The 26,166-nt window shown below is 42.6% G+C and overlaps 1 protein-coding gene across 5 annotated transcripts in view; it reads left to right on the top strand.

The window, feature by feature from the left end:
- Window positions 1–26,166, top strand: part of LOC106571102 (ryanodine receptor 3) — a 229,681-nt gene that overhangs the window by 48,829 nt on the left and 154,686 nt on the right. For all 5 annotated transcript variants that reach the window (XM_045695568.1, XM_045695569.1, XM_045695565.1 and 2 more), the window contains 9 exons: window positions 396–489; window positions 3,836–3,910; window positions 7,802–7,958; window positions 11,971–12,138; window positions 13,927–14,048; window positions 17,410–17,593; window positions 18,102–18,237; window positions 20,762–20,857; window positions 21,611–21,729. In XM_045695568.1, coding sequence (XP_045551524.1) covers window positions 396–489; window positions 3,836–3,910; window positions 7,802–7,958; window positions 11,971–12,138; window positions 13,927–14,048; window positions 17,410–17,593; window positions 18,102–18,237; window positions 20,762–20,857; window positions 21,611–21,729 — 1,151 coding nt within the window. The remainder of the gene's footprint in view (window positions 1–395; window positions 490–3,835; window positions 3,911–7,801; window positions 7,959–11,970; window positions 12,139–13,926; window positions 14,049–17,409; window positions 17,594–18,101; window positions 18,238–20,761; window positions 20,858–21,610; window positions 21,730–26,166) is intronic.

The raw sequence follows: 26,166 nt of genomic DNA, 5'->3' as shown, positions 1-26,166 counted from the left end.
GATGAGTATGTAGGGTATGTAAACATTATATAAAGTGGCATTGTTTAAAGTGACTAGTGATACATTTATTACATCCAATTTTTAATTATTAAAGTGGCTAGAGATTTGAGTCAGTATGTTGACAGCAGCCACTCAATGTTAGTGATGGCTGTTTAACAGTTTGATGGCCTTGAGGTAGAAGCTAGAAACAGTATAGTGAAATGGTTGCTTGCAAGCTCTTCCTCAACAATTAGTCATATAAAAGAAACACACATGAGAATAAACACTAAATACAGGCCCATATATATCAGTCATTCAATCAATCAGATTGTCACTAAGGCTACATACGGTGGACAAAATGCACCATACCTTCAAAAGCTCCCTATTGATCTTAGAATCTTGTGTTTGTCCAATAGGATTCCTGTGTGGTGGTCACGTGATGCGTCTGTGTCACGGACATGATGAGAGTCTGACCATACCTGGATCAGAGGCCAGCGAGATGGAGCAGAGGTACAGTAGACTTCCTGTCAGCCATTTTAATATTGTGACTGTAACACTGCCAGAGCATAAGAGGTACAGTAGACTTCTTGTCTGCCATTTTAACTGTAGGTTTGGATCTCTACTGTAAACCCACTTTTAACACTGTCATATAATCACTTACGGTTACTTTTAATCACTTTGAAGGGAACTTTTAGTCAAATGTAATTACAGGCTGTGAGCTCTACTATTAAGGGCCATTTTAACTGACACTTCGAGCTACTTTTAAAGATTGTCCTTCATGTTTTAGAGAGCTTTCAATTAACTGCTATGACATTCCATCACCATTCTGTTGAATCGTTGAGAGAGAAATGGGATCAAATATTGCTAAGTCAATCTTGATGACGATCTGCCTGTGTATCAGATGGGGATCTGGGACACTCACTCCTTAGCCTGAAGTGTCACACCTAGCGCAAAAGAAAGATGTGTTGGAATACTTCCGGAGGGCAGTCAAGTCTGTTTGCGCCGCAGAGGTCCTGAGTTCTAGGCTCGGTATGCACTGAGGCAGAGGTCCTGAGTTCTAGGCTCGGTATGCGCTGAGGCAGAGGTCCTGAGTTCTAGTCTCAGTATGCGCTGAGGCAGAGGTCCTGAGTTCTAGGCTCGGTATGCACTGAGGCAGAGGTCCTGAGTTCTAGGCTCGGTATGCGGGGAGGCAGAGGTCCTGAGTTCTAGTCTCGGTATGCGCTGAGGCAGAGGTCCTGAGTTCTAGTCTCGGTATGCACTGAGGCAGAGGTCCTGAGTTCTAGTCTCGGTATGCGCTGAGGCAGAGGTCCTGAGTTCTAGTCTCGGTATGCGCTGAGGCAGAGGTCCTGAGTTCTAGTCTCGGTATGCGCTGAGGCAGAGGTCCTGAGTTCTAGTCTCGGTATGCGCTGAGGCAGAGGTCCTGAGTTCTAGTCTCGGTATGCACTGAGGCAGAGGTCCTGAGTTCTAGTCTCGGTATGCGCTGAGGCAGAGGTCCTGAGTTCTAGTCTCGGTATGCGCTGAGGCAGAGTTCCTGAGTTCTAATCTCGGTATGCGGGGAGGCAGAGGTCCTGAGTTCTAGCCTCGATATGCGCTGAGGCAGAGGTCCTGAGTTCTAGCCTCGGTATGCGCTGAGGCAGAGGTCCTGAGTTCTAGTCTCGGTATGCGCTGAGGCAGAGGTCCTGAGTTCTAGTCTCGGTATGCGCTGAGGCAGAGGTCCTGAGTTCTAGTCTCGGAATGCGCTGAGGCAGAGGTCCTGAGTTCTAGTCTCGGTATGCACTGAGGCAGAGGTCCTGAGTTCTAGTCTCGGTATGCACTGAGGCAGAGGTCCTGAGTTCTAGTCTCGGTATGCGCTGAGGCAGAGGTCCTGAGTTCTAGTCTCGGTATGCGCTAAGGCAGATTGTTCCTGTAAGTGGCTCTTGACAAAATGTTTAATGTAATACTACTGACTAAAGGTCACCAGCGTTAGTCCCTTTTAAAAACGATGATTTTGCAAGACGCAGTGATATCTCAAACAGGGTTTCTTTCATAATTGTCCAGAGATTTGATCTCATATTCCATAAAGAGTAAAGACCAGATTCACAAAACCTTCTTATGAAAACATTTCTTCTTAACTGCCATATTTTCCTTATCTATAGACTTATGAAGAAAGTTTTGTGAATCCGTCCCCAGTGGTGAAAGTAGATGTCTTACCGGTACGGGACACCCAAGTGCTTGTACACTTTTGTTTTGTACTTAAATAAATACAGGGTAGCCTACTCTGCTGACACTGACACACAGATCAATAAAAGGATGTTGTCTGATCCATATAATCGGCATATGTGAAGGGGAGACACAAATACAATATGACATCCATCTAACCTGGAGGAGAACTTTATTATCCAAAAACAAATCTTCAAGGGGCACTGAGCCAACGATGATGAAGACAGTGAATATACCCATTAACCGGGAATATGGCCGATGCTCTCTATTGGTGCCAATAAGACAGGCTACTGTTCATTCAATTAAGTTGAGAATTTTGATAACTAAAAGACAGATTGGAGTCTTTTCATTGTTTTGTCTTCTCTTTACAGCAATAGCCATTTGCTTTCCAAACCATGTTTTCCCGCGATTGTATTTAGAAATATTGCGATATGCCTGTCTGGGCCTCTCTACTTTTCACTGACTGTCGCAACTCAACAATCGTCTATTTGGTATTTGCCGTGCGCTGCCCAAATTGCGGGTCCTTCAGACTATGTGATTTAACACAATAAACAGTTTTATTTTATTGTGTCCAAATCAGGCTTTCTGGTGTAGTAGCCTATTTTGAATGATTGTATTTATTTCTGTAAAGACAGGAATAAGTTAATTAGGCTATAATATGTTTTTTTCAATTTCATACAATTTACTGTAGGGAAAGCTTTAACTGCTCCTAGCCTTATGGACGCCCTGCCTATGCCTTTTAATGTGGCACTAACACAACCAGTCATGATGTTTTCATCTGATTGTAAAACAATCACTTAACAAAAGCGCTCCTGTAGGCTACCCGTGCACATTTACATTTTGTATTTATTTATTTCACCTTTATTTAACCAGGTAGGCCAGTTGAGAACAAGTTCTCATTTACAACTGCGACCTGGTCAAGATAAAGCAAAGCAGTGCGACAAAAACAACAACATAGAGTTACACATAAACAAACGTACAGTCAATAACACAAAAGAAAAAGAGAAAAATCTATGTACAGTGTGTGCAAATGTAGAAGAGTAGGGAGGTAAGGCAATAAATAGGTGAAATAATTACAATGTAGCATTAACACTGGAGTGATAGATGTGCAGATGATGATGTACAAGTAGAGATACTGGGGACATTCGTTCACTCACAAAATAATTCCAGCATCCAAACCCCAATGCAGGTGCACTGTGCACCCGCATTGTGATGAATGGAAAAAGACAGCTGTTATAAAACACCTAGGTGTATTGGCATGACATTCTATGATTGTCATTACACTTGTAGCCTGAATTGAGGCGTCCACTGTTGTCCAAGCGCGCCTCTTTCTCGGCCACTCATCTCCGCCTTGTCCGAGAGCATCTCGGCTACTCATCTCCACCTTGTCCGTGTTTTCCTCAAACCACAACGTAATTTGGAGTGTATAACACCCGGTTTCCAGTCAATTTGCTAATGTTTCATGCGGCTGACCTGCACTAATGTTAAGTAATGGTGTAGTAGCCTATAGTTCTTAGAGCATGTTGTATTAATTGTACTGGTACGGCGTACCCCCACTATTTATTTTGCCGGGACGCTGTACCAGACCATATAGCCTTACTTTCACCCCTGAAAAAGACACAGACCTGATCCCTCTCCTCCCTTTCTGTGTCCCCAGGATAGTGAACTATGAGATGGGTAAAGGAACATCCAAGGCTCGCTCCCTCTGGAGGCTGGAGCCCCTCAGGATCGGGTGAGCTCTCCTCCATCTAACCCACCTTCACTCTGACCCTAACCTCACTCCCACCCCACCCTCTCTCACTTATCCATTTCACAGACACTGTCTGTCCTTCACTGTACTCACTCACTTTCAGACACACTTTAGACTCCTACACTATCTACTTTAGACTCAATCCACTATCTAGAACCTTAAAGGTTTCTTTGGCTGTCCCCATAGGATAACCCTTTGAAGATCCCTTTGTGGTTGCAGGTAGAACCCTTTTGGTTGAGAATATAGACACCCAATACACTTTCAGACACCCTCCAGTCAATGGCACCTTCCATGAACCACCTGGTTGTATATGACGTATAATGCATTATGGAAGTATTTATAATGTCTCCTACTTTTATTTCACCAAAATAATCTCTTGAGATTCAAGCATTATCAGAATGGCGCTGCAATGTATAGCTGCCGTTTTACGTTTTTGTATTTATTTTTTTGCACTGATTGTTCATAATGTTTCCTCCATCGTTCCCTATGACCGTAAAGAGCTTCTGGATATCAGAACAGCGATTTGGACGAAGATTTCTACTTCAATGAGTCGGCAGTTCTGGACATACAGGCCCTAATTCCTGAGACTCGGAAAAGAAAGAGAGGCCGACATGCGGGCAACCTGATGAAACTACATCGACAAATAAATAATCCGCCTCTACCCTCCATTCTATTGGCGAACGTACAATCACTGGAGAATAAACTGGACAAGCTCCGTTCGAGACTATCCTATCAACGGGACCTGAAGAACTGTAATATCCTATGCTTCTCGGAGTCGTGGCTAAACACATACATGGATAATATACATCTAGCTGGTTCTTCTATGCATAGACAGGATCGAATGGCAGCCGCGAACGGCAGCCTCATATAAGCTCAAGGGGGAGGTGTGTGGCTTTGTTAACAAAAGCTGGTGCGCCATCTCTAATATTAATTAAGTCTTGAGCTTCTGCTTGCTTGAATTAGAATATCTCATGATAAGCTGTAGACCATACTATTTACCAAGAGAGTCTATTTACCACCACTAACAAACTGTATAGGGCCATAAGCAAATGTTCCGGACGACTGTGTGATCACGCTCTACGTAGCTGATGTGAGTAAGACCTTTAAACAGGTTAAAATTCACAAGGCCGCAGGGTCAGACGGAATACCAGGACGTGCACTCAGAGCCTTGCGCTGACTCACATCAACACCATCATCTCAGACACCCTGACCCACTCCAATTCGCATATCAGCCCCATCAGATCCACGCTGATCCTCAACACGGGGGCCCCTCAGGGGTGTGTGCTTAGTCCCCTCCTGTACTCCCAGATCACCGACATCTGATTGGCCTGCAGACGACTAACAATGTCATTAAAGTTGCTGACGACACGACGGTGGTATGCCAGATCACTGGTGACAATGAGACAGCCTGTAGGGAGGAGGTCAGAGACCTGTCAGTGTGGTGCTAGGACAACAACCTTTCCCTCAACGTTAGCAAGACAAAAGGAGCTGACCGTCGACTTCAGGAAACGAAGGGCCGAGCATGGCGCCATTCACATTGACAGAGCCGTAGTGGAGCGGGTCGAGAGCTTTAAGTTCCTTCATGTCCACATCACTGACGAATGAACATGGTCCACACACACCAACAGAGTTGTGAAGAGGGCACGACAACGCCTCTTCCCCCTCAGGAGGCTGAAAAGATTAGGCATGGGACCTCAGATCCTAAAAAAGTTATACAGCTGCACCATCGAGAGCATCTTGAATGGCTTGATCACTGCTTGGTACGGCAACTGCTTGGCATCCAACCGTATGGAACTACAGAGGGTAGTACGTACGGCCCAGTACATCACTGGGGCCAAGCTTCCTGCCATCCAGGACCTCTATACCAGGCGGTGTCAGAGGAAGGCCCTTAAACATTTTCTAAAACTCCAGTAACCCAAGTCATAGATTGTTCTCTCTGCTACCGCACGGCAAGCGGTTCCGATGCATCATGTCTGGAACCAACAGGATCTTGAACACCTTCTACCACCAAGCCATACGACTGCTAAATAGTTTGTTAAATAATTAACCAATAGCTACTCCAACTATCTGCAGTGACTCTTTTTACACAAACTCTTTTGACTCCTCACATGAGCTGCTGCTACTGTTAATTATCTATCTGTTGCCTAGTAACTTTATCCCTACGTATATGTACATATCTACATCAATCACCTCGTACCCCTGCACAGCAACTCGGTACTGGTACCCTGTGTATATAGACACATTATCATTACTCGATGTGTATTTATTATTACTTTTATTATGATTATTATTATTATTACTACGTGTTATTATTTCTTTCTCTTTACATTGTTTGGAAGGGCCTGTAAGTAAGCATTTCACTGTTAGTCTACACCTGTTTACAAAGCATGTGACAAATAACATTTTATTTTATTTTGATTTGATTATAAGACATGCTATGAGCATTTTTAACAGCTTATTGATTCTTATTGGTTGATCCAATTATTTCATCATTTTGGAATATAGTTTTAACATTGAAATGACAGTCCAAAGTGTGATGGATGTCCTCTCTGTCACATTGTATAAATTATTGGAGACAGGTGCAGGAATACGTAATAGGGGGTTTTAATACTCCATCCAAAAATACAACATGCCATGAAAGGCACAGGGACGAAGGCCAGAACAAACACGTATACAAAAACACAGGGATGTAACCCAAACAAAAGAGTGAGGTTAAACCTCTAATAAATACACGGGACGAGACCCGTTAAAACTAGTACACAACCCGAAACAACAAAGCACAGGTACTCACAAGACCAACGGACATGGGAACAATTACCGACAAGACAATGGTGAACAGAGGGCACATATATACAATTACTAATCAGGGGTAATGGGAACCAGGTGTGCGTAATGAGACAAGACAGTCCGGGGTTGTTGGTAATGATACAGTTCAGTGACGTCTAGAAGGCCGGTGACGTAGACCTCCGGAGCTGGTGCACGAATGAGCAGCAGTACCGGGGGAGTCCGTGACAGTACACCCCGTCCCCCCGACGCGGAACGACACCGGCCTCAGGACGACCCCAGGGATGCGGGGCGGGTCATTCAGGGAGCCGATGGTAAAAATCCATAGTCAGCGAAGCAGGAACTCAGCACTGCTCCTCTGGGCCGTACCCCTCCATCTGACGCTCTGCACTAGCAGTGGGACGACACCGGCCTCAGGACGACCACAGGACAGGGCCAGTTGCAGCAGCCGAAGTTTCGTCGTCGTCAGACGGGCCAGTTGCAGCTGCCATTCCCGCTGTCTCCATTTAGGGTTGGTTATTCTGTCACGTTGTAGACATGATTGGAGACAGCCGTTCCATGGATTCCAACCGTCAACTAATCATAAAACCCTTGATTAGGTTAATCAGGTAAGCTAGTTCAGGTCTAGAACAACAATTGAAACATATGGAGGTCCCTGAGGAGGTTTGAAAACCAGTGTACTAAGATATTTTGAAACAGTGGATATGCTTCATTGTAGAAGGATGCTGAAATGCCTGAGGCTGTATGCTGTATGTCTCCTCTCCCCAAAATACATCTGAATGAAACACACTCAATGTCTCTAACAAACAGACACATTTTCACTCACACGTTAAGATAAGATAGCACTTTATTAATCCCCCAAAGGGGACATTTGATGGCACCAGCCAATACATACAACACCAATAAATGCCCAATAAAACTCACCAAAAGACTAAAAAAAAAAAAAAAAAACTGCATATCATCAATGAATATTAAAAACTGAGTTGACATGCTTGTTCCCCTATTTTTCATTGGGAATGAGTTATAGGGATTACTGTAGCATTTAGATTGACATCTCTCTGGGTTTCTCCCCTCTATGTGATTGGTCAGCTGGAGCGGTAGCCACATTCGCTATGGGCAGGCGTTCCGTCTGCGTCACCTGTCCACCGGTCACTACCTGGCGCTAACCGAAGAGCAGGGTCTGGTCCTACAGGAGAGAGATAAGTCCGATACCAAGTCCACCGCTTTCTGCTTCAGGGCTACCAAGGTTTGTCTGAATATATAGATGCTATAGATACTATATACATGTATATACTGTATATATAGTATGTATATACTATACTAGTATACTGTATATAGTAGGTATATAATATACTAGTATACTGCATATATATTATGTATATAATACTAGTATACTGTATATATAGCATTACAGTATGTAATATACTAGTATACTGTATATATAATATGTATATACTATACTAGTATACTGTATATATAGTATGTATATAATATACTAGTATACTGTATATATATAATATCCTAGTATACTGTATATATAGTATGTATATATTATACTAGTGTACTGAATATATAGTATGAATATGATATACTAGTATATTGTATATATAGTATGTATATAATATCCTAGTATACTGTATATATAGTATGTATATACTATACTAGTATACTGTATATAGTATGTATATAATATACTAGTGTACTGAATATATAGTATGAATATAATATACTAGTATATTGTGTATATATAGTATGTATATAATATACTAGTATACTGTATATATAGTATGTATATCATATACTAGTATACTGTGTATATATAGTATGACTATAATATACTAGTATATTGTATATAGTATGTATATAATATACTAGTATACTGTATATAGTATGTATATAATATACTAGTATACTGAATATATAGTATGAATATAATATACTAGTATACTGTATATATAGTATGTATATCATATACTAGTATATTGTGTATATATAGTATGAATATAATATACTAGTATATTGTATATAATATACTAGTATACTGTCTATATAGTATGTATATCATATACTAGTATACTGTGTATATATAGTATGTATATAATATACTAGTATACTGTATATATAGTATGTATATAATATACTAGTATACTGTATATATAGTATATATACAATATACTAGTAGATTATATTCATACTATATATTCAGTATACTATTCATACATTATCTTGCCATGTACATTCTTTAACATTTCCTCACATGAAGGTGTATTGGAGTATTGCTTTTTATAGAAATGTCTGGGAAAGATCAAAGCACACTAAGACCCACCTATATTTTAAAGAGTAAGTACTGTACAATTTGACTTGTTAAAGGTCATTCTTGTAGCCCTACACAACTACCAGCAATTACATTCTAGTCCAGAACTCAAGTCACAGCGTCAATACAACACAACCAAGTCACACCGTCAATACAACACAACCAAGAAGCACTACCAAGGTGTGTACGGAACTCATGGAATTAGAATTCATTCTTGTTCTATAGCAGAACCTTCATTGCATTCTACGACCACAGTACATGGCCAGGAACGATATAAAGAAGCAAACAGAAGGAGACTGTCTGTCTGTCTGAGTGAGCCAGAGACATATTGCTGTCTGCTCCATGTTGCTAGATTATGATTTACTGCCACAGCATGAGTCAGATAACATTATATAATAATATAATAAATCGAGACATATGAAATATCTAATAGCCGTCTCCTTCTGCAATAGTTCTAATTGAAATACTCTTCCCTGAGACATGTCTGTAATTAATGAGGTCCGTGCTGGCCGTAACGCACACGCATGCACGTAACACACGCACACGCATGCACGTAACACACGCACACGCATGCACGTAACACACGTAACGCACTCACACACGCATACACGCATGCACGCACACAAACACACATACAGGCATACACCCGCAATAACATAATAAATCGAGACATGAAATATCTAATAGCCGTCTCCTTCTGCAGTAGTTCTAATTGAAATACTCTTCCCTGAGACATGTCTGTAATTAATGAGGTCCGTGCTGGCCGTAGCACACACGCATGCACGCACACAAACACACATACACCCGCAACAGAACCAAATCACAAAGTCAATACAACAGAACCAAGTCACACTGTCATGTTATCATACACTCTCTCTCTTTCACACACACACAGAGAGAGAGAGAAACACACACACATACACACAGTGTAATATATTGACCTTCTCCCAGCCAGACATATGAACTCATAATAATATAGTTGTCATGTCCCTCAGGGCTAATAGGAACTGTTATGGCTGTTTCAATTAGGTCTGAAGGAACATTTATCAAGATACCTCAATGGTTTATGATTATGATCATTCTAGAGACATATCTGTTATCTTCTGTCATTCATTTACTCCTTTCTCTCTCTCTCTCTCTCTCTCTCTCTCTCTCTACTATTCTCAATATCGTCTGTCCATCTTTTAGTGTCTTGCTCTCCCTCCGTCTTTCTCTTCCCCATGCCTCTTCCCCATGCCTCTCTCGCATGCCTCTTCCCCATGCCTCTTCCCCATGCCTCTCCCTCCATGCCTCTTCCCCATGCCTCTCCCTCCATGCCTCTCCCCCATGCCTCTCCCTCCATGCCTCTTCCCCATGCCTCTTCCCCATGCCTCTCCCTCCATGCCTCTTCCCCATGCCTCTCCCTCCATGCCTCTCCCCCATGCCTCTCCCTCCATGCCTCTTCCCCATGCCTCTTCCCCATGCCTCTCCCTCCATGCCTCTTCCCCATGCCTCTTCCCCATGCCTCTCCCCCATGCCTCTCCCCTCCATGCCTCTTCCCCATGCCTCTTCCCCATGCCTCTCCCTCCATGCCTCTTCCCCATGCCTCTTCCCCACGCCTCTCCCTCCATGCCTCTCCCTTCATGCGTCTCCCTCCATGCCTCTCCCTCCATGCCTCTCCGCCCATGCCTCTTCCCCATGCCTCTCCCTCCATGCCTCTTCCCCATGCCTCTTCCCCATGCCTCTCCCTCCATGCCTCTATCCCATGCCTCTTCCCCATGCCTCTTCCCCATGCCTCTCCCTCCATGCCTCTCCCTCCATGCCTCTTCCCCATGCCTCTCCCTCCATGCCTCTTCCCCATGCCTCTTCCTCCATGCCTGTTCCCCATGCCTCTCCCTCCATGCCTCTTCCCCATACCTCTTCCCCATGCCTCTTCCCCATGCCTCTCCCTCCATGCCTCTCCCTCCATGCCTCTTCCCCATGCCTCTTCCCCATGCCTCTTCCCCATGCCTCTCCCCCCATGCCTCTCCCTCCATGCCTCTTCCCCATGCCTCTTCCCCATGCCTCTTCCATTTAACTATTATGTGTTGATATCCAAAAGATCAGAAATCTTCTTACTGTGTGGTCTTTAATCGGTTTCCCTCTATATCAGCTGGTCTTTAATCTGTTTCCCTCTATATCAGCTGGTCTTTAATCTGTTTCCCTCTATACCAGCTGGTCTTTAATCTGTTTCCCTCTATACCAGCTGGTCTTTAATCTGTTTCCCTCTATACCAGCTGGCCTTTAATCTGTTTCCCTCTATACCAGCTGGTCTTTAATCTGTTTCCCTCTATACCAGCTGGTCTTTAATTTGTTTCCCTCTATACCAGCTGGTCTTTAATCTGTTTCCCTCTATACCAGCTGGTCTTTAATCTGTTTCCCTCTATTCCAGCTGGTCTTTAATCTGTTTCCCTCTATTCCAGCTGGTCTTTAATCTGTTTCCCTCTATACCAGCTGGTCTTTAATCTGTTTCCCTCCATACCAGCTGGTCTTTAATCTGTTTCCCTCTATTCCAGCTGGTCTTTAATCTGTTTCCCTCTATACCAGCCTGTCTTTAATCTGTTTCCCTCTGTACCAGCTGGTATTTAATCTGTTTCCCTCTATACCTGCTGGTCTTTAATCTGTGTCCCTCTATACTAGCTGGTCTTTAATCTGTGTCCCTCTATACCAGCCTGTCTTTAATCTGTTTCCCTCTGTACCAGCTGGTATTTAATCTGTTTCCCTCTATACCTGCTGGTCTTTAAACTGTTTCCCTCTATACCAGCTGGTCTATATCTACTCTCTGCTGTACTCAGCAGCCTGAAGCAATATCTGATGAGGCCTGAATGGGTTCTGTGTGTGTGTGTGTGTGTGCCACGTGTGTATATGTGTGCGTGTGTCTGTTTGTGTGTATGCCTGCGTCTGCGTGTGTGTCTCTCTCCCACAGGAAAAGATTGAGTCTGGTACAAAGAACCGGGACATTGAAGGCATGGGAGTAGCAGAGATCAAGTACGGAGACTCAGCTTGCTTCGTCATGCATGTGGCTACAGGGCTGTGGTTGTCCTACCAGACGCCTGACGCTAAAGCCTCCCGTATAGGACCCCTCAAGAGAAGGGTGAGTTATTACACTGGTTCACTGTATTAATAGTGTGGATAAATAGTCAAAATGTTGTCCTTTCAACGACTTTGCGTTTGAATAATAATTTAAGAATGTACCGAAGTTACTTTCATTACAAAGTTGTCTTTTACATAATTATAAACTTGTCCCTGTCATGTAGCTACTCTATAATGACTTTGGCAAGCAGAAGGAGTGTGTCTGGCCAATGAAATCACTGTAAGTAGTGGGTCAGGGTAGATATTAGGTAGACCCAGGGCCTCTCACAGCAGGAGGTTAACCAGGAAGTCGTCACCATAATCAGATTATCACGTTAGTGAGTATTGATGACTTTATACTACTGTAATTAGTGGGATAATCTACTGTGGATATTGGGACAGACTGTAGATGAAACCAGAGTCCCCATAATGAGAGGACTTTATAAAGAGGATTAGATGTTAGTGTCGTAGCTTCCCACTGTGAGTCACATCTTACCAGCTGGCGTGTTGTCAAGGCCACCTGGCCCCTGAACAGAACAGAGGTGGCGTTTGTAGTCTCTGGATGCCTTCCCAGGATGCGCTGCATTCCATCCAGCGGAGAGAGAGAGAGAGAGAGAGAGAGAGAGAGAGAGAGAGAGAGGGAGAGGAGAGGGAGAGGGAGAAAGATAGGTACGGAGGGAGAGAGGGTATAGTCTAGTCTAAGGATATGGGATGAGGGAGAGAGAGAGAGAGAACGGTGACGAGGAGAAAGGGAGAAAGATTGGAATAGTAAGAGAAAGAGGGGGGAGAGAACGAGGGGGGAGGGAAGGAGTACTGAGAGAGATGGGGGAGCCAGGAGTTGATCCCTACTCTCTCAGAAAAGCTAACTGTCACTAACTGTCACCATCCTTCTCTCATTATCACGTCTAAATTAGTTCCTCATGTGTCCTGGGGGAGGGAGAACTCACAGCCCAGGCAGCTACTCTTACACCTTCCTTGATTGGGTGTGATATCATACTTTACATCGGCTAATACCAGCGGTGATACTGATACTAGTGACAATAAATGACAAGGGACACATTTTAGATTCTCTATCAACGTGCACCTGCTACCCTGTAGTTAAATGGAATGCTGTATTTATTGGTTATCAGATGTAATTGAATGCTGTATTTATTGGTTATCAGATGTTATTGAATGCTGTATTTATTGGTTATCAGATGTAATTGAATGCTGTATTTATTGGTTATCAGATGTAATTGAATGCTGTATTTATTGGTTATCAGATGTAATTGAATGCTGTATTTATTGGTTATCAGATGTAATTGAATGCTGTATTTATTGGTTATCAGATGTTATTGAATGCTGTATTTATTGGTTATTTAATTGAATGCTGTATTTATTGGTTATCAGATGTAATTGAATGCTGTATTTATTGGTTATCAGATGTAATTGAATGCTGTATTTATTGGTTATCAGATGTAATTGAATGCTGTATTTATTGGTTATCAGATGTAATTGAATGCTGTATTTATTGGTTATCAGATGTAATTGTCAACATCCAGGGGTCGGCAGAGCGAGGGTTGATTCATGGAGGCTTGGCAGTGTACAAGATGTCTCTGTTTTGTTGTTCTGTGTATACTGCTTAAACCCAGAGTTGTGTATGTTAGGGTAATGTCTGAGTTGTGTATGTTAGGGTAATGTCTGAGTTGTGTATGTTAGGGTAATGTATGAGTTGTGTATGTTAGTGTAATGTGTGAGTTATGTATGTTAGGGTAATGTCTGAGTTGTGTATTTTATGGTAATATCTGAGTTGTGTTTGTCTCGGCTCCAGGCCTGTCTGCATGCTGAGGGTCACATGGACGACGGTCTGACCCTTCAGCGTTGTCAACACGAGGAGGCACGGGCTGTACGCATCATCAGGAACACCACAGTCCTCTTCAGCCACTTCATCAAGTACGTAGCTCACCTGTATGTCTAGAGGGCTCACCTGTATGTCTAGAGGGCTCACCTGTATGTCCAGAGGGCTCACCTGTATGTCTAGAGGGCTCACCTGTATGTCCAGAGGGCTCACCTGTATGTCCAGAGGGCTCACCTGTATGTCTAGAGGGCTCACCTGTATGTCCAGAGGGCTCACCTGTATGTCTAGAGGGCTCACCTGTATGTCCAGAGGGCTCACCTGTATGTCCAGAGGGCTCACCTGTATGTCCAGAGGGCTCACCTGTATGTCTAGAGGGCTCACCTGTATGTCCAGAGGGCTCACCTGTATGTCCAGAGGGCTCACCTGTATGTCCAGAGGGCTCACCTGTATGTCCAGAGGGCTCACCTGTATGTCCAGAGGGCTCACCTGTATGTCCAGAGGGCTCACCTGTATGTCCAGAGGGCTCACCTGTATGTCTAGAGGGCTCACCTGTATGTCTAGAGGGTTCACCTGTATGTCCAGAGGGTTCACCTGTATGTCCAGAGGGCTCGCCTGTATGTCTAGAGGGCTCGCCTGTATGTCCAGAGGGCTCACCTGTATGTCCAGAGGGTTCACCTGTATGTCCAGAGGGTTCACCTGTATGTCCAGAGGGCTCACCTGTATGTCCAGAGGGCTCGCCTGTATGTCCAGAGGGCTCACCTGTATGTCTAGAGGGTTCACCTGTATGTCCAGAGGGCTCACCTGTATGTCCAGAGGGCTCACCTGTATGTCCAGAGGGTTCACCTGTATGTCCAGAGGGCTCACCTGTATGTCCAGAGGGCTCACCTGTATGTCCAGAGGGCTCACCTGTATGTCCAGAGGGCTCACCTGTATGTCCAGAGGGCTCACCTGTATGTCCAGAGGGCTCACCTGTATGTCTAGAGGGTTCACCTGTATGTCCAGAGGGTTCACCTGTATGTCTAGAGGGCTCGCCTGTATGTCCAGAGGGCTCACCTGTATGTCTAGAGGGTTCACCTGTATGTCCAGAGGGCTCACCTGTATGTCCAGAGGGTTCACCTGTATGTCCAGAGGGCTCACCTGTATGTCCAGAGGGCTCACCTGTATGTCTAGAGGGCTCACCTGTATGTCCAGAGGGCTCACCTGTATGTCCAGAGGGCTCACCTGTATGTCCAGAGGGCTCACCTGTATGTCTAGAGGGCTCACCTGTATGTCTAGAGGGCTCACCTGTATGTCTAGAGGGCTCACCTGTATGTCTAGAGGGCTCACCTGTATGTCCAGAGGGCTCACCTGTATGTCCAGAGGGCTCACCTGTATGTCTAGAGGGCTCACCTGTATGTCCAACATTGACAGGATGAATAAGGAGAATGGCCCTGTTTTCCAGTTACTATGGATTGTGGTACTGTGTGTCGGTTAATGTGTATATTGTGGTACTGTGTGTCGGTTAATGTGTATATTGTGGTACTGTGTGTCGGTTAATGTGTATATTGTGGTACTGTGTGTCGGTTAATGTGTATATTGTGGTACTTTGTGTCGGTTAATGTGTATATTGTGGTACTGTGTGTCGGTTAATGTGTATATTGTGGTACTGTGTGTCGGTTAATGTGTATATTGTGGTACTGTGTGTCGGTTAATGTGTATATTGTGGTACTGTGTGTCGGTTAATGTGTATATTGTGGTACTGTGTGTCGGTTAATGTGTATATTGTGGTACTGTGTGTCGGTTAATGTGTATATTGTGGTACTGTGTGTCGGTTAATGTGTATATTGTGGTACTGTGTGTCGGTTAATGTGTATATTGTGGTACTTTGTGTCGGTTAATGTGTATATTGTGGTACTTTGTGTCGGTTAATGTGTATATTGTGGTACTGTGTGTCGGTTAATGTGTATATTGTGGTACTGTGTGTCGGTTAATGTGTATATTGTGGTACTGTGTGTCGGTTAATGTGTATATTGTGGTACTGTGTGTCGGTTAATGTGTATATTGTGGTACTGTGTGTCGGTTAATGTGTATATTGTGGTACTGTGTGTCGGTTAATGTGTATATTGTGGTACTGTGTGTCGGTTAATGTGTATATTGTGGTACTGTGTGTCGGTTAATGTGTATATTGTGGTACTGTGTGTCGGTTAATGTGTATATTGTGGTACTGTGTGTCGGTTAATGTGTATATTGTGGTACTGTGTGTCGGTTAATGTGTATATTTTGGTACTGTGTGTTGGTTAATGTGTATATTTTGGTACTGTGTGTTGGTTAATGTGTATATTGTGGTACTGTGTGTTGGTTAATGTGTATATTGTGCGTTCCTGCTCGAGGCCTTCATCAAGCACATGGGTCTGCTGCGTTGGTAACCATGACAGTTTAACCATCATCTATCCCAGAAAATACACAACACAGTTGTGCTAATTTTGGATGAGCTAATTTAGGCTTAAAAAGGGATACAATGAGAGTTTGGTCATTTTTTTATACCTCCCCAGAGTCAGATGAACTCGTAGATACCATTTTAATGTCTCTGTGTCCAGTATGAAGGAAGTTACGGGTAGTGCAATGCCTGGAAGTCTATGGGTATCTACTAGCGTGCTAAAACTACCTCTAACTTCCTTTATACTGGACACAGAGACATAAAAATGGTATCCACAAGTTCATTTGACTCTGGGGGAGCTAGATAAAGGGCCTCATTGCTAAAATCACGAAATCTCCCTTTAAAGCAGTATCATACATCGGAGGTTCTTATCTTGATTTCTACTGATTTCTACTGATTTCTACTGAATACCAAGATGATTCAAATGAACTGACACAAAAGAGATCCAATCGCAGTTGCAATTTTCCTGCTTTTGTGTGATCAGGCACATCAAATTAGCCTGCAGGTGGGTTCACGTCTAGTGGCTGATATCGAAGATGGTCTGCTTTAGATGTAATTTGAGACAACTGTGGAAAAGTGATATTAATGTAGCGAATTATCAGTGCAGTCAATTGGCTTTATGTCGCTCTCTTTTTCCCACTCTCTATCTCTCTCTCTTCCTCTTTCCCCTCTCCCTCTCCCTGCCCCTCTCCCGCTCCCTGCCCCTCTCTCTACCTCCCCACTCTCTATCTCTCTCTCTTCCTCTTTCCCCTCTCCCTCTCCCTGCCCCTCTCTCTACCTCCCCACTCTCTATCTCTCTCTCTTCCTCTTTCCCCTCTCCCTCTCCCTGCCCCTCTCTCTCTACCTTCTTTCCCTCTGCTTGCCCCTCTCTCTACCTCCCCTCCCTCTATCTCTCTCCCCATCCACCCACCTCTCTCCCCACACCCTCTTTTTCACCTCCCTCCACCTCCCTTCCCTCTCTCTCACCCCCTCCACCTGTCTCTCACCCTCTCTCTACCTCTTCTCCCTCCCTTCCTCCCTCCCTCCCCCCTCTCCTCTAGGGGTCTGGACAGTATAGGAAGGGATAAGAACGTGGAGGTGTCTATGCCTAACTTTGACGAGGTGTTGCAGACGCTGGATGATCTGATTGAGTACTTCAAACAGCCCGACTCAGAGCTGGAACATGAGGAGAAACAGACTCTGCTTAGATCTCTCATCAAACGACAGGACCTCTTCAAAGAGGAGGTGAGCTCCCAGGGCTCCGGGACCTCAGGTTTAATGAGGGTTAAAGGATAATGTTTGACTGCTTCGTAGGCGTAGTACTTGTCCGCTGCTGACTTGCCAAGTTGTAACTTTTTTCAGTGTACAGTTACGTTTTTTTCAGGTTCCTGAAACATTAGCATTTCACAATACAGAGGCAAAAAGCAAGCAAGCAGAAGCCTCTTTCTTTTGTCATGTTATATTCTCCAACCTGAAAGAGACTCTGCATATGCAATATGCAAATGCATCTCTTTTCATGTAGGAAGTTCTAGGAACATGCACCACTGTGATGGACTCATACAGCGTCTCATTATAGCACCCTAATAACTATATAGTGCACTACTTCTGACCAGGGTCCATAAAGCTCTGGTCAAATACAGTGCACTACTTCTGACCAGGGTCCATAAAGCTCTGGTCAAATATAGTGCACTACTTAGTGAATAGGGTTCTCTTGGGGATGCAGCCCTTGTATGACCACCCCGGTGTGTTTCAGGGCATGCTGACCCTGCTGGTGATGTGCATTGACCGTCTCAACCTGTACAACAGCGCTGCTCACTTTGGAGAGCATGCTGGGGAAAAGGCTGGGGCGGCATGGAAGAACATCCTCAACCTACTCTACCAACTACTGGGTAAGAGAGATGAAATTTTAGGGTGATGGACGCACACACTCACACACATACACACAGGAACACACACACACCTCCCCGAGCCCCATTTGGAGAGAAGATCTGTTGACAGGACTGGCATGCCAGTTATTTGTGGTCAGTCACAGGGGAGAGAGAGAAGAGAGAGAGAAGAGAGAGAGAGAAAGTGAGAAAGAGACAAGAGGGGAAAGAGAGACAGAGAGAAAGAGAAAGAGAGAAATAGACGGATAGACAGAGAGAAAGAGAAGGGATGAAGCTTAATCACATAAATAAAAGTGTGACCGGTTCTTAACACCCTATCCTGTCTTCCCTCTGGGTACAGTGATGTCATAATGAAGTGTTGAGGCACTCCATGCATCCCAAATAGCACCCTATTCCCTATGCAGTGCACTAGTTTTTACCACAGCCCATAGGCATGTATACGAATGTCCACCTTTTGTTGTGTTGATGTCCTAGAAACAGGCTCATGGTTTTAACAAGTTCCTCTCAGTTCACCTTGACCGCACTCATATTCATCAGGTGTTCTTCCACACACGATCGCTTCCACACACACACACACTTCCACACAATAACCCAAAACGGGTCACCATGAAGACTGCCAGTGCAGTCTGCTGAGAGAGAGAGAGAGGGGAGAGAGAGAGAGAGGGGGGAGAGAGAGAGTGAGGGGAGAGAGAGAGTGAGAGAGGAGAGAGAGAGAGAGGGGAGAGAGAGAGAGAGGGGAGAGAGAGAGGGGAGAGAGAGAGAGGGGAGAGAGAGAGTGAGAAGAGAGAGAGAGAGGGGAGAGAGAGTGAGAGAGGGGAGTGTTTTAGAATGTTGTAGAGTGTTGTATAGTAGAGTGTTGAATAGTAGAGTGGGGTATCGTAGAGTGTTGTATATTAGTGTTGTGTAGTGTAGTGTTGCATAATAGATTGTTGTACAGTATTGTGTTGTATAGTAGAGTGTTTTATAGTAGAGTGTTGTATAGTGTTGTATAGTATATTTTTGTATATTAGTGCTGTATAGTATAGTGCTGTATAGTAGAGTGTTGTATAGTAGAGTGTTGTATAGTGTTTTATAGTAGAGTGTTGTACAGTATAGTGTTGAATATTCGAGTGTTGTATATTCGAGTGTTGTATGTTAGTGTTGTGTAGTAGGGTGTTGTAAAGAGTTCAAACTTGGTTTCATCAGACCAGAGAATCTTGTCTCTCATGGTTCAGAGCGTCCTTTAGGTGCCATTTGGCAAACTCCAATTGGGCTGTCATGTGCCTTTTATTGAGTAATGGGCTTTTTGGTACCCTTCCCCAGATCTGTGCCTTGACACAATCCTGTCTCGGAGCTCTACAGACAATTTGTTCAACGTCATGGCTTGGTTTTTGCTCTGACATGCACTGTCAACTGTGGGACCTTAAATAGACAGGCGTGTGTCTTTCCAAATCATGTCAAATCAATGTAATTTACCACAGGTAGACTAAAAATAAGTTGTAGAAACATCTCAAGGATGGTTAATGGAAACAGGATGCACCTGAGCTCAATTTCAAGTCTCATAGCAAAGGGTCTGAATACTTATGTAAATAAGATATGTATGTTTTTTATGTTTAATACATTTGCAAAAATGTCTAAAATCCAGCTTTTGCTTTGTTATTATGGTGTATTGTGTCTAAATTGATGAGGAAAAAATGTATTTAATACATTTTTTAATAAGTCTGTAACAAAATGTGGAATAAGGGAAGGGGTATGTCAAACATAGACGAGTGGTTTAGACATGGATGTAGAAATGAAACTCTCGTCTGCCTCGATGTCTCTCTCTTCACCCTCTCACCCCTCTGCAATGTCTGCATCACCCTTTCATCCCTGTCATTCCTCACCCCTCTTTCCCTTACTCACCCCTCTCTCTTTTCCCTTACCTTTCTCTAGCCTCTCCAATTCATGGAAACATTAGCAACTGTACCCAGTTCTCCCCTTGACCTCACCCTCTCCTTCCTCTCTCCCCCACATACCCCTCCTCACCCTCTCCTTCATCTCTCCCCCACATACCCCTCCTCTCCCTCTCCCTCCTCTCTCCCCCACATACCCCTCCTCTCCCTCTCCCTCCTCTCTCCCCCACATACCCCTCCTCACCCTCTCCTTCCTCTCTCCCCCACATACCCCTCCTCACCCTCTCCCTCCTCTCTCCCCCACATACCCCTCCTCTCCCTCTCCATTCTCCACATACCCCTCCTCTCCCTCTCCTCTCCCCCACATACCTCTCTTCACCCTCACCTTCCTCTATCCCCCCACATACCCCTCCTCCCTGTTTCCCCCACATGCCCCTCCTCACCCTCTCCTTCCTCTCTCCCCCACATACCCCTCCTCACCCTCACCTTCCTCTATCCCCCACATACCCCTCCTCCCTGTTTTCCCCACATGCCCCTCCTAACCCTCTCCTTCCTCTCTCCCCCACATACCCCTCCTCCACACCCCTCTTTAAAACTACTCCTTATCACTCTGTGTCCTTCCTCTCACCCATCTAACTCTTCTTCTCTCTCTTCAGCCTCTCTGATCAAAGGGAACCGGAACAACTGCACCCAGTTCTCCAGGAACCTGGACTGGCTGGTCAGCAAGCTGGAGAGACTGGAGTCCTCATCAGGTATACTGGACAGTGCATAGAGATTTCATAGGAGGGCTATGGAATTGTTTGTTTATGTAGTCAAATGCATTTTATTGCGAGCTAATTTTGGGCTGCATGCGTCTAGTGTAAGTTAACCTAAGGCATGATATGTACTGTAAGTAATTATAGTGCTGTAATAAAGTAGTCATAACCTCTCTCCCCCACATACCCCTCCTCACCCTCTCCTTCATCTCTCCCCCAGATACCCCTCCTCACCCTCTCCTTCATCTCTCCCCCACATACCCCTCCTCACCCTCTCCTTCATCTCTCCCCCACATACCCCTCCTCACCCTCTCCTTCATCTCTCCCCACATACCCCTCCTCACCCTCTCCTTCATCTCTCCCCACATACCCCTCCTCACCCTCTCCTTCATCTCTCCCCCCACATACCCCTCCTCACCCTCTCCTTCATCTCTCCCCCACATACCCCTCCTCACCCTCTCCTTCATCTCTCCCCCACATACCCCTCCTCACCCTCTCCTTCATCTCACCCCCAGATACCCCTCCTCACCCTCTCGTTCATCTCTCCCCCACATACCCCTCCTCACCCTCTCCTTCATCTCTCCCCCACATACCCCTCTAATGTCCCAGTCCAAATAGTGTGTTATAATAAACAAAAATGTTCCACTAGTTTTAGCCTGACTGTAATGAGTGTTTTCGCTCAGATATCCTGCAGGTTCTCCGCTATATCCTGAAAGTCTCCTGATTCAATTGTATTATACTCTACTCTAGGTATCCTGGAGGTTCTCCATTGCATCCTGATAGAGTCTCCTGAAGCTCTGAACATCATCCAGAAAGGACACATCAAGTCCATCATCTCCCTGCTCTACAAACACGGACGCAACCACAAGGTCAGCAAAACAACACATTACTAATAAACTCATTCTAAATGTTCTAAACACATTCTAAATGTTCTAGCCACAATCTAAATGTTATAACCAAATTCTAAACGTTCTAAACTCATTTTAAAGATTCTAAACTCACTCTAAACTTTCTAAACACATTCTAAACGTTCTAAACACATTCTAAACACATACTAAATGTTCTAACCACATTTTAAATGTTCTAAATGCATTCTAAATGTTCTAACCACATTCTAAATGTTTTAAACACATTCTAAACGTTCTAAACACATTCTAAATGTTCAAAACACATTCTAAATGTTCTAAACATATTCTAAATGTTCTAAACATATTCTAAATGTTCTAAACACATTCTTAATGTTCTAACCACATTCTAAATGTTATAACCACATTCTAAACACATTCTAAATGTTATAACCACATTCTAAATGTTATAACCACATTCTAAACACATTCTACATTTTATAACCACATTCTAAATGTTATAACCACATTCTAAACACATTCTAAATGTTCTAACCACATTCTAAATGTTATAACCACATTCTAAACACATTCTAAATGTTCTAAACACATTCTAAATGTTCTAAACTCATTCTAAATGTTCTAAACACATTCTAAACACATTCTAAATGTTATAACCACATTCTAAACACATTCTAAATGTTCTAAACACATTCTAAATGTTAAACACATTCTAAATGTTCTAAACGCATTCTAAATGTTCTAAACACATTCTTAACACATTCTAAATGTTATAACCACATTCTAAATGTTCTAAACACATTCTAAATGTTCTAAACATATTCTAAATGTTCTAACCACATTCTAAACACATTCTAAATGTTCTACACACATTCTAAATGTTCAAAACACATTCTAAATGTTCTAACCACATTCTAAATGTTCTAAACACATTCTAAATGTTTTAACCACATTCTAAATGTTCTAAACACATTCTAAATGTTTTAACCACATTCGAAATGTTCTAAATGTTCTAAACACATTCTAAATGTTCTAACCACATTCTAAACACATACTAAATGTTCTAACCACATTCTAAACGTTCTAACCACATTCTAAACACATTCTAAATGTTCTAACCACATTCTAAATGTTCTAAACACATTCTAAATGTTCTAAACACATTCTAAACACATACCAAATGTTCTAAACACATTCTAAATGTTCTAAATGTTCACATTCTAAACACATTCTAAACACATTTTAAATGTTCTAAATGTTCTAAACACATTCTAAACACATTCTAAATGCTCTAAACACATTCTAAATGTTCTAAACACATTCTAAATGTTCTAAACACATTCTAAACACATTTTAAATGTTCTAAATGTTCTAAACACATTCTAAACACATTCTAAATGTTATAAACACATTCTAAATGTTCACATTCTAAATGTTATAAACACATTCTAAATGTTCTAAATGTTCTAAACACATTCTAAATGTTATAAACACATTCTAAACACATTCTAAATGTTATAAACACATTCTAAATGTTCTAAATGTTCTAAACACATTCTAAACGTTCTAAACACATTCTAAACGTTCTAAACTCATTCAAAATGTTCTAACCACATTCTAAACACATTCTAAACGTTCTAAACACATTCTAAATGTTCAAAACACATTCTAAACCTTCTAAACACATTCTAAATGTTCTAAACACATTCTAAATGTTCAAAACACATTCTAAATGTTCTAAACACATTCTTAATGTTCTAACCACATTCTAAATGTTATAACCACATTCTAAACACATTCTAAATGTTATAACCACATTCTAAATGTTATAACCACATTCTAAACACATTCTACATTTTATAACCACATTCTAAATGTTATAACCACATTCTAAACACATTCTAAATGTTATAACCACATTCTAAATGTTATAACCACATTCTAAACACATTCTAAATGTTCTAACCACATTCTAAATGTTCTAAACACATTCTAAATGTTCTAAACTCATTCTAAATGTTCTAAACACATTCTAAACACATTCTAAATGTTCTAACCATATTCTAAATGTTCTAACCACATTCTAAACACATTCTAAATGTTCTAAACACATTCTAAATGTTAAACACATTCTAAATGTTCTAAACGCATTCTAAATGTTCTAAACACATTCTTAACACATTCTAAATGTTATAACCACATTCTAAATGTTCTAAACACATTCTAAATGTTCTAAACACATTCTAAATGTTCTAACCACATTCTAAACACATTCTAAATGTTCTACACACATTCTAAATGTTCTAAACACATTCTAAATGTTCTAAACACATTCTAAATGTTCTAAACACATTCTAAATGTTCTAACCACATTCTAAATGTTCTAAACACATTCTAAATGTTTTAACCACATTCGAAATGTTCTAAATGTTCTAAACACATTCTAAATGTTCTAACCACATTCTAAACACATACTAAATGTTCTAAACACATTCTAAATGTTCTAACCACATTCTAAACACATACTAAATGTTCTAAACACATTCTAAATGTTCTAACCACATTCTAAACATATTCTAAATGGTCTAAACACATTCTAAATATTCTAAACTCAGAGGCATATATAGTCAGTATGAGCAGTGCTTTGGCCTTTAATTTCTTTACTCCTAGGAGAGAGTGAACATGTATGTAAATATGTGTCTGTCACAGCTGTCAGCGTGGCAGCATTATTTTAACAATAGCCTCGGCCTACATACCACATGACATTGTTTTAACATTTCTGCTACGTGTTTTACATGCAGTGTTAAACTTGTCACCTAGCCCTGCTGGGTTAATTGGGTTAGCTGGGCATGCAGGAGCACATGCAGGGCCAGTCTGCGTCCTGAATGGCATCTTATTCCCTATGTAGTACGCTACTTTTCAGTCTCGTAAACACCAGGTGTTGATCGACGCCATGGAATCCTATAGGCTTTTAACAACCAATAAAGACATAGGGCATGCATACCCCTCTAAGGGTTATTGGCATAGCATTGCTTACCCACTCAGGGAGGTAATGAAGTGTCTGTTTGTTGCTTAGCGGCATCTGTTATTGTTACACAGAACAAACCAGAGGATTATCACCTTCTGTATTTATGTGTGAAGAGTTTTTCAGTGGTGTGACACAATTATAGAACAGAGAGGGAGAGATACTCAATGAAATGATCAAATATACAGACAACAAATTCCAATTCGCTATACTATAACTCTTTAACATCATCCTTAGCGCTGGCATCTTCCCCAATATTTGGAACCAAGGACTGACCACCACAATCCACAAAAGTGGAGACAAATTTGACCCCAATAACTACCGTGGGATATGCGTCAACAGCAACCTTGGGAAAAATCTCTGCATTATCATTAACAGCAGACTCGTCTCATTTCCTTAGTGAAAACAATGTACTGAGCAAATGTCAAATTGGCTTTTTACCAAATTACCGTACAACAGACCATGTATTCACCCTGCACACCCTAATTGACAAACAAAGAAACAAAGGCAAAGTCTTCTCATGCTTTGTTGATTTCAAAAAGCCTTCGACTCAATTTGGCATGAGGGTCTGCTATACAAATTGATGGAAAGACATACAACATACAACATTATAAAATCCATCTACACAAATAACAAGTGTGCAGTTAAAATAGGCAAAAAACACACACATTTCTTCCCACATGCCCGGGGGGTGAGACAAGGATGCAGCTTAAAACCCACCCTCTTCAACATATATATCAACGAATTGACGCGGGCACTAGAAAAGTCTGCAGCACCCGGCCTCACCCTACTAGAATCTGAAGTCAAATGTCTACTGTTTGCTGATGATCTTGTGCTTCTGTCACCAACCAAGGAGGGCCTACAGCAGCACCTAGATCTTCTGCACATATTCTGTCAGACCTGGGCCCAGACAGTAAATCTCAGTAAGACCAAAATAATGGTGTTCCAAAAAAGGTCCAGTCGCCAGGACCACAAATACAAATTCCATCTAGACACCGTTTCCCTAGAGCACACAAAAAACTATACATACCTTGGCCTAAACATCAGCGCCACAGGTAACTTCCACAAAGCTGTGAACGATCTGAGAGACAAGGCAAGAAGGGCATTCTATGCCATCAAAAGGAACATAAAATTCAACATACCAATTAGGATCTGGCTAAAAATACTTTAATCAGTCATAGAACCCATTGCCCTTTATGGTTGTGAGGTCTGGGGTCCGCTCACCAACCAAGAATTCACAAAATGGGACAAACACCAAATTGAGACTCTGCATGCAGAATTCTGCAAAAATATCCTCCGTGTACAACGTAGAACACCAAATAATGCATGCAGAGCAGAATTAGGCCGATACCCGCTAATTATCAAAATCCTGAAAGATACATTAAATTCTACAACCACCTAAAAGTAAGCGATTC

The sequence above is a fragment of the Salmo salar genome, chromosome ssa15 (genome assembly GCF_905237065.1).
Source record: "Salmo salar chromosome ssa15, Ssal_v3.1, whole genome shotgun sequence".
NCBI lineage: Eukaryota > Metazoa > Chordata > Actinopteri > Salmoniformes > Salmonidae > Salmo > Salmo salar.
This window is presented reverse-complemented; position numbering and strand designations above follow the sequence as displayed.